At 34.0% G+C, this 10,163-nt stretch overlaps 1 protein-coding gene across 1 annotated transcript in view; it reads right to left on the bottom strand.

Annotated features, from left to right (window-relative positions):
* LOC106871208 (insulin-like growth factor 2 mRNA-binding protein 1) overlaps positions 1-10,163 on the bottom strand; it is a 34,038-nt gene that overhangs the window by 14,664 nt on the left and 9,211 nt on the right. Inside the window, exon 2 of the mRNA XM_052970310.1 lies at positions 2,636-2,690. Coding sequence (XP_052826270.1) covers positions 2,636-2,690 — 55 coding nt within the window. The remainder of the gene's footprint in view (positions 1-2,635; positions 2,691-10,163) is intronic.

Here is a 10,163-nt window from a genome sequence, read left to right as displayed (position 1 = left end):
AAAACAAAGATTTAGGCTATTCATTCTAAATATCTTTAAATAAGTCTAATATGATTATTTTTTTAAAGTGAAACTATTTTAATACTTTGGTTAATATTTTTGTCAATTTTGAAATAATGAAAATATTTTAATGATCCACCATTATATATATATATATATATATATATATATAAAACATGCACATACACACACACACACACACTAATGTGTTACAAAAAAAAAAGAACAAAATTGCAGGTTTATGCATAGGAATATATGTAATATTAGTAGCGAGTTGCAATTGCTACATTCCTCCAAGCATCTTGAGGCAGCAGTTATAGCAACTCATGTGGGAGGCAGAATAGGTTTACTATATTTAGCACTGACAATAGCAGTGGTGGCGGCGGTGGTGGTTCAGCAGAATGAGTTAAAAAGAACAGTTAACAGGTAACTTTGTCTCTATGACAAACAACTGAGAGATAGAATCAAAGGGAAACCCAGTCCTCCTCAGGGCAAACAAAACTTGTCAAAAAAAAAGTTTTTGCTCAAAAAATGGCATCTGATGACTTAACTACCAACCCTTGATCTGAGCTTGAAATTCACAGCATATACTAACACACACACACAAACGATTATGTGAGATGGGATGTCGTTAGGAATATTGATGTTAAACATACACAGATGACATCACATGCAAAAAGAGTAACTACTGCTGAAACTGAATTCAATTCTGCTCTAAAACAACCAATACCAGTGCTGCTATGTCATCTCATAAATTTGTAAGTGCAAGTTTCTATTGACTGGCTGTAGTCCCGATACTTTTTTTAGATGCAGCCTAAATTGTCAGTCAAACAGAAATGGTGACTGAAAAACAGTTCATCTGTTTGTTGCAGGCCAAGATCATAGAAACACAATGCTGTGATACCTAAAGTTCTGTGAGATTTGTTACATTGTAGAGGTAATGACAAAGATTATTTCAAATGGAATAGTTTGTTTGTTTCTTTTATTTAAATGCAACCAAATTGCAATCAATATTTACAAAAAGCAACATGTGACTCATGAATGGATCAAAGGTTGAAAGTCAAAATATAACCTTTAAACAGAGCAACTAGTTCTCTACCACAGTGACATACAATAATGCAAATTAGGTGTTTATATATATATTAAAATGACAAGGAATTAAGACATTATGTCATGGACTATATATTATATATATGGACAAACTAGTAGTGAAATTAACTTCTACATAGTCACTGAATCGGCTCTATATAACAAACTTCACGTTATCTTTGAATAGTTAAAACCTATATCTTAAGAGGATATCCGCCACAAGAATTACAAATGGAATGCTCCAATCAGTCACTTCTGTTCAAAGCTGACCAGAGTTATCTAACAACAAATTAAAAAGAGTGAACAAAATGATGTAAAAGGTGAATATCCATTCTATTACAATGTAATGGATAAAATTAACTCATGGAGATCTAATGAAGTACAAATTTTGATAGAATTTGAAAACAATGATGTACACCCACTCACCCTATGCAGTCCTCCATACCCTTTATCTCAGATTTTAACAACTCATCACTTGGCATAAAGCCACCTCCCTCAAAAGCCACATCCACCACGGTTGAGCACCCAGCACACCGGTCGCAGCCTTTTTAATTCCAGGTCAATCTGTTGTTACCTGATTGTGATCATCATCATCATTTAACGTCCTCCTTCTATGCTGACATGGATTGGACAGTTTGACAGGAGCTGGCCACACAGGAGCCAGCATCATGCTTAGTGTCTATTTTGACATGGTTTTTACAGCTGGATGTCCTTCCTAACACCAGTCACCCTGCAGAGTGGGCCGAGTGCTTTTTATGTGGCACCAGCACAGATGAGGTCAGTTTTAGCATAGTTTTTTTTACAGCTGGATGCCCTTCCAAATGCCAACCACTTTACAGTGTGGACTGGGTGCTTTTTGTGAGGCATCTGCACTGGCAGGGTCACCAAGTAACTTTGCAAGCTGGCAACAGAAATCATAGAAGCACCAAACAACCATCACTACATTCCTTTAGAATTTAAATCCCTAAGGTTTTATCTTTTGTTTCAGTGAAAAGAGTGGGAATGTTTGAAAAAACAAATACCAGTCTAAAACTAACAATTTAACTGTTCACAAAAATTTCTGGTCTTGATCCAGTTACAAATAGTTTCTATCAGGGCAACAGATTGGTAAAATCATTAGTATTCAACAAAGCACTTAGTGGTATTTAATTACAGCCCTCTTGAAATTCTGTCAATGTTGATGAGCGTTTTATCTTTTCAGAGTCAACAGAACAAGCATCAGTCAAATATTGTTCCCTCCACACAAAATTTCAATCCTTCGGCTGATGTAAAAATTCTTCCTATGTTTTAATCTGGTTAACCAAAAGTTTTTCACAATGTATTTTTCACTTCAAAACTGGTTTGGAAAATTTAATTGCAAAGAAAATTCTATATACAATTTTAAAGCAATAAAGTTTCCCAACAGTTTTGAACAGAAAACACTATTTTTATAATTTTCCTCAGTTTGATACCAAGCAAGTTTTATAGACAAATGAAATCTTATAAGTAAATAAGACAAAATTAATATTAATGATTTAACAAATAAAAAAAAAAATAATAATCTTGCCTTCGTTTAGAAACTGAGGGTTCAACTAACATAGGAAATCCTTTCAGATTAAAACCTGCAAAAATCAAAAATATTTATCAACAACAACAGCTTGGTTTTTAAGCTAGTAACTATACAGATTATATCAACTTCATATATAACACAACTAAACTAAATCCAAAAATATTTATAACCCATGACAAAATAATCACGTGATTAAAAAAATCAGGTGCAACGGAAATAAAGTATTGTCTTAAACTTATAAAAATTCATAACCTATGTCATTGATTTTAAATATTCCTACAAATAATTTTTTTTTTGTTCAATCAGTTGTGTATAGTAAACTGCTTTCAAACCAATAAAAAAATAATTACACAAAGACTTCATTAAAAGTGAAAGGTTTTTCTGAATTAGTAAGTTGAAGCATATATAAATTAAATTCTCAAGCAACATGACAATTTTTATTTATAAGAAGTAAATTGGAGATTTCGCAGCTAAAATAATACTTAACATTTTTCAATCAAAAGTAGCATCTATGAGCAGACTCATCTTACATTTCCTTCTAATCTACAAAATAATTAGACAAATCTGTTCATTGCTATACACTACAAAAAATGTTTTAGTAATTACATTTTATATCTAAATTAATTAAATATTCTATATGTATATGTTTGAAGGCACTTTTCATTAAACTTATTTTTAAAAGCTTTGTTTACAGATGTAAAATTGGTCAATTAGAAAATCCAATGTCAAAAATAATTGAGTTTTTGATATTTTAAAACTAGGGAAATGTTTGATACACCTAATTTTCAAAGAAACCAGTCTTAGAAAAGAATCTAACAACTAAGAATTATCTTGTGAAGATAAGGAGTGTTATAATAGAGATTACAACAAACAATAAAAGATAAGGCTTGGTAGCAGTTTTCACTATATTGTGTTTAGAGAGAGAGAGAGAGAGAGATCCAATGGTTAAAGCCACTGACATGAGAGCTGTCATATAAAGGACTGTGTACATCAAGTGTTCTATTTAATAACATAAAATATGCATGGCAGAGACCATTGTTGAATCAGTTCATTTCTTGAAAATCCCATTACATTCATAATAAGGAATTCACCAGTTCAGCAGCAAACATTTTTCAAAAGTAATACAACAGTTTAGTGGCAAAATTTTTGGAAAAGAATGCTGTCGTTATAGCCTCGTTTTATAAATAAAATATTTCTAAAAGGCATTGCCATTATTATTAAAATATAAAGTACAAGTTTACAAAGAATGTGTCACAAGAGAACTAATTTAGTCAGATAATTCAGAAACAAAAGCAACAATTCCCAGAAAGACAGAATTGTTCGGGTGACTGGATCAAACGGCAAGCAGCAGTGAGGAGCCAGTCCATTCTGAATGGAACTCCCTCCCAGTTCAACTCTGCCTTTCATCTTTCTAAGCTCAATAACTTGATGTACCAGTCAAATACTAGGATCAATTTATATTCCCGAAGTTTTATACAAGACAAATTTTAAAATCAAAAATACTCACAACACAGAATGGTATTCTTAACATAAAAGAACAGTCTGATAATTGAAGTAAGATTCAAGAAAATAAACTAAATCAATAAGATTCAGTAAATATACAGCAAAAGTTAACCATGGAGGCATTAGAATATTTTAGAATACAAGAAACCTCAAAAAAAAAAAAAAGAATAATCAGATTGTGTGTATGTGCGTAGGCGTGGAGGTGTGGTAAGAAGCTTGCTTTCCAACCACAGGATTCCAGGTTCAGTTCTACTGCGTGGCATCTTGGGCAAGTGTCTTCTACTACAGCCTTGGACCGACCAAAGCCTTGTAAATTGATTTGGTAGACGGAAACTGAAACAAGCCCATCATGCATATATATATATCTATGGGTGTGTCTTTGTGTCTGTCTGTTCCCTACCACTGCTTGACAACTGGTGTTGGTGTGCTTACATCCCCATAACTTCGCAGTTCAGCAAAAGAGAATGATAGAATAAAGTGCTAGGCTTCAAAAAAGAAAATTTTTTAAAAATAAGTCCTAGGGTTGACTTGTTCAACTAAGACTTCTCAAGGCAGTGCCCCAGCATGACCAGTCAGACAACTGAAACGCTATATATATAAGCAATAGGCAAAAAAAGAAGACGTGACAGGGGCAAGTACCAACATTGAAATAGTTAACACTTGAAAAAAAAAAGCGGGTCTCACACACACACACACACCCCTCAAACAAATGGAAAAGATTCCACATTTGCATGAAATGCTTTTCTAACATTTCAGTAATTAACAATTGCAAAAAAAAAAAGAAATACAAGTAAAAAAGAAGGAAAATGTTAAGGTTGTTGCTGAGTCACACATTTTCATATCACAATGTTTTCATGTCTTTATTTACAATTTGGTATTTATGGAAAATGCTTCAATAGTGTTACCTGCTACAATGCCATTTGTGACACTCGTGAGTAGGAAATACACTTTAAATAAAGTTGAAGCTATAAAAGAGGCCATGGCAAAGCTAAAAGTAGAATGAAGATGTGCAAAACAAATGATCACATGCAATATTCCTTGCCAAGGGGAATACTTTGCTGAGAACAATAGTAAATACTTGACAGTTCTATTAACCATTTGAAATCACAACCGAGTTTCAATTATCAGGTGATAACTTCCTTTTACAGAAAAATGACAAAATATCCCAGTCTTAAGCTAAAAGGAAAATGATACACGAATTCTCCCTAGCCTAGGAAAACATTTAACAGGTCGATAAAATACAGTTTACTATGAAAAGACTGTTCAATACAGGCGCTATTCACAATTCATTTCACAATTTGACAACAAATTATACACACACACACAAAGAGCTGTACTGAAAGTAATGCAAAAAGAGAAATAATATTCTTAAGATTATAAACCTGGAAAATTACAGGACAAGTTATTACACTTGGAAAAGTTCAGGACAACTTATTACATCTGGTAAAATACAGAACAAGAAAATTTTTACTTAAAATATTGCAGCTAAGGATAAAATTTGAATATTGAAAATTATCTGATATTAATTTACAAAGTAACATAATTAAAAAAGGTACCATCATTTTGTAAAAATATTGACACACGAGCATACAGAAAAAAATGAGAGTCAGAAGTACCAATATAGCTAAAGTTTTATGCAAAGTAGAATGGTATATATATGGTAGGCAAATTCATTATGTAAAAAATAGGCATTGGGTCAAGACTAAAAATGTGAAGATTTGGCAATAACTCAAGCAAATATTAATGTGAACAGAAATATTTTTAAGGAATTAATGAAGCAATCTCTATTAGCAACTAAAAGTGACCAGGGAGTGGGGTTGCCTGCCTTTTCTCAAAATTACATTAGATGTTGTCTATTACCTCTAGACTTGGACAATGGACAGGTGCATTCATGCACACATACACGCATACATACTGTGATGAAATATGTAAACATGAACAATAATCTTACAGCAATGTTTTACAGGTAAAACAACAAGATTTGCATTGAAATGCTCAACTAGACTCCATAATTTCAATCAAGATGATTGCTTTCATTTATTAAACACTAATCCCATAGCCATTTGGCACTTGCGTATAACAAAAAGATCAACCGTTATTAATTAATTACCATATATTTGATTAAACTATTTAGCACATTGTCATAAAACTCTAGACAATTTTATTTCTAAGAAAACAAACAAAAATAGACCATTTTCACCACAGTATTTTCTTAGTACCTACAAATCAAATTCTGAAAGTTAATTATAATAAACATACAGGTGCAACTCCATTGGTTCCAACACTTTACCAAATTAAATATTTTGCCAAAGCAGTGGCTAAATGAATAAACCAAAAATTATTTTAGACCAAATCTAAATACGTGTGTGGATAATGAAATTTAAAATGTGATTTTATCTGAGACTAACAGATTAATAATACCAAACAATGTTATGAAACAGCAATCAAATTCCTTGCTACACCACTACATACCACAAGATGTAAATTGGACAGCTTGTAGAAAGTTGAAATTCTTTTCTTCAAAATATTCACAAACTAAAAGTTGTAATCATATAGAAGAATGCTAGCAGGAAAACGTGTTTGGCTGACATTGAACTCAAGCAAAATGAATTCAGCTGATGAGTAAATGTGCAGGACAGGAGACTTACACAGCAAGTGTAATAACAAATTACTACAATCAAGATATGTTACAATGTCATAGTCTAGTCTCATGCTTCAAATGTTACAAAGCTACCACCAACTCTATGTTGACTCATTCTACACTCTAGAGCTGTGTCATTTGTATTCAAGTTACTCGTTCCCCGTTTCATAACTTGCTAAATATGATAAATTTAAATCAATCTCTTCTAGACAAAAACTTTGAGACAGTTTTCAACAATATCTAATAAATTTGAAACTAACTAGACTTAATATTACAAGAGAGAGAGAGAGAGAAAGCTATACAGTTATTTAACATAATAATACTTCTAACCTGAAGTTTTAGAAAAAAGGAAAGATAGGACTCTACTACTATGAGGTAAATGGCTTGATATGCAAAGAAAGAAGTAGACAGAAATTTGGTATATTGTATCTAATGTAAACTGTGGATGCCCAATGTGTAGTGGGATCACAGCCAAGTTGTCAGAGAAGGTAGACTTTGTTATGTGACAGCTGGACAGAAGTGGTTAGCAATAAGAATAGACATGAAATGAATTCTGCTAAATACTTGGTTGTCTCACTCAACGTAGTTGACAGTATTTTTAGCTACTGAGACCTAACAAGCAGTGAGCAAGATTTGAAAACATAGTAACCATGGATAGAACAGGGTGGAAAAAGTTCAGCGAGCTATTATTACCTCAGTTGCTAATGTGATTTCTGTAATCAAGTGAAGGGGAGATTGTAGAATGCTTGGGTATGAAGTAAGATGTGAGCTTTGAATGTAGACAATTTATGATGGCTAGAAAGAAATATATTCATAATATTAGTGTGAATGAATGACAACATAAATGATCAGAGACAAAAATTGGACACAAAGAATCAAATGCAGCAAGCTGGAGAGAAGACATAGCATGTGCAGTCATTTATGACAGTTGTATAAAAATGCAAGCATTCTGCTAAATGAGTACAAATTTTAGTTTGGGAAGATTTTGAGAAAAAAGAATTTCAACTGTCTACAAGTAGCCCAATTTACTTCTTGCGGTATGTAGTGATGTAGCAAGGAATCTGACATTCTGTTTGATATTGTTAATCTGTTAGAATGAAATGAAACCGTATTTTCACAAGCTGTAAACTGTGGAAAAGGAAAACACGAGACCCAAGTGCTGAAGACTAAAACTCACAGAGAAGCATGACAAGTGGCAACATCTGGAGGAGACTTCACTTCAACTCACGGAAGTAGTCATTACAATAGTGGGAGCACTGCATGCTAGGATCAGATATCTACATTGGGTCTCTTGCTAATATTCCTACTGAGTCTTCATATACTGCTCTCCTCGTTATCCTCACATTTCATCATCCCTCTCTACTATTCACTATCTTATGCTGATTGTCTAACAACAGCGTCTGATTTGACTATTCAATCCCTCTTAGCACTCACTCTCTTTCATCAAGACACCTGTATAACGAGGGATGAAATGAGATCTGTCCATACTCAGTGCCTGTTACTACTACTACATTGATATCAGTCACACTCATCCACCCTTGTTATCTCATGTTGATCAAACTTATTTTATTCAACCCCTTTACCAACAACTAGCATGCAGCTATCACTGTCTTTTCTATCACTCCCTGTCCTACCATCTTCCCATTGCACTCATACTCTTTCTTCTATTCCACCCTCTCAATCAGGTTTGCAATATTGACTTTAGAGGAGATGACAATCTTTCTGATGTTGGTGCCACAATAGAATGCACTCCTTCGTACATTCTAAAGCAGTCAGCATAAGGCCCAACTGCTTAACAGAATGCACGAGCAAGATGCGGTTCCCAACCCATCAAGGAGGGCAGTAACTCTGAATCTTGAACCATGACGACCCTTACCAACACAAAGCAGAGGTTAAATGATGATGGGAGAAGCTCACATTCTATCACCCTCATTTCCAACATGTCAAAATTTGAACAAACATGGTACCTCTACACACAACCAACCTTCTAGAAATAACAGCCAAATTCTCCTAAGTTACATCCACAATCTTAAAAAAAAGGAAGAGTACACTGGACATAAATGCTATATAAAAATTTTTTTTTTTTAAACTGTCAAGATAGCCATAGGTAAAATGGATTTCAATCATAAGTTCGCTCCATCACTGTTGACATCAAGCTAAATGATATCTCAAAAATTGATAGAAACACTTGTAAATGACTAATTCTTTTATAACACTGACTGTTATTCCTTTTTTATGACCACCAGCACTGTTTCTGCAGAGAAAAATTTATGAGAGACTCCCTTTTCTACAAATGGAAACTATGTGGAAGGTCCTTTCACATGAGTGTATTGAGCATCAGATCTGTATCCAATACAGCCAGCTCTCTTCCTCCTACCAGCAGCATATAGCTAGCATTCAGTGTCTCCACCACCACCATCATGGTTAATGTGATTGCTCTGATACACTCCACCTTCACCCTCAAGTATCCATCATCAACTCTATTACTACTAATCGGTGTGGGGGGGGGGGCTTTCTTAGTAGCCAACCTTAATTATATTGTTAACCTTCACTCCCTTCAGCTCTTGGCATCCCTCACACTGCTGCCTTTCATTATCCTCTCAAAGCACTGTCCCTTTTCTTCCTCTTCCAATTGTTTACCCCCACCCCACCCCTTCTACCCATTATTAGCCATGCTACAAATGGAGACAATAGGAATTCCTTTGGCTTTTGCAAGATAGAAGACAATGGCACCAGTACTGGTGCCATGGTAAGATGTAAAGTGCAAGACACGATTCCCTGCTGGCTTTTCCAGAAAGACAAGAACCCAAAATAAGGACCAACTCAGACCGTTAACACCACATCTATCCCATGCCAGCATAGAAAACAGGCATGAAACAGTAATTATATGCATGTTTACACAAACTGGAGTAAAATGAGGTGTTTTTAAAAGAAAACTTGGCTGTTTGATAAAGAGATCAATAATCTAAATACTAACTAGACTGAAGTGAACACTGCAATCAATATGAATAGTTAAAAGGCAAAAAACAAACACTGCAATCAATATAAAAGCTTTAAAGCTCGTGCTCCAGCATGGCAGTCAATGACTGTAGCTAGAACATGAAAAATTTTACCTGATAATTAATGTCAAACTAATGATTTTATGTAAGATTACTGAAAAACTACAAAAAAACATGCTGAGAAGAATAATATCATTTATAATATTTCCATTAGATAAAAATTGTGATGAGAGCAGTAACTAAGGCTTGAATGTTACATGGCAAATGTTAAAAGATTTCTCTGCAAAATATTGGTTTCAAATTTAGACAGAGGGGAGGGGTTAAATCGATTACATCAATCTCAGTGCTCAACTGGTACTTATTTCATGGACCCCCCCCCCCC

The sequence above is a fragment of the Octopus bimaculoides genome, chromosome 9, assembly GCF_001194135.2.
Source record: "Octopus bimaculoides isolate UCB-OBI-ISO-001 chromosome 9, ASM119413v2, whole genome shotgun sequence".
Taxonomy (NCBI): domain Eukaryota; kingdom Metazoa; phylum Mollusca; class Cephalopoda; order Octopoda; family Octopodidae; genus Octopus; species Octopus bimaculoides.
This window is presented reverse-complemented; position numbering and strand designations above follow the sequence as displayed.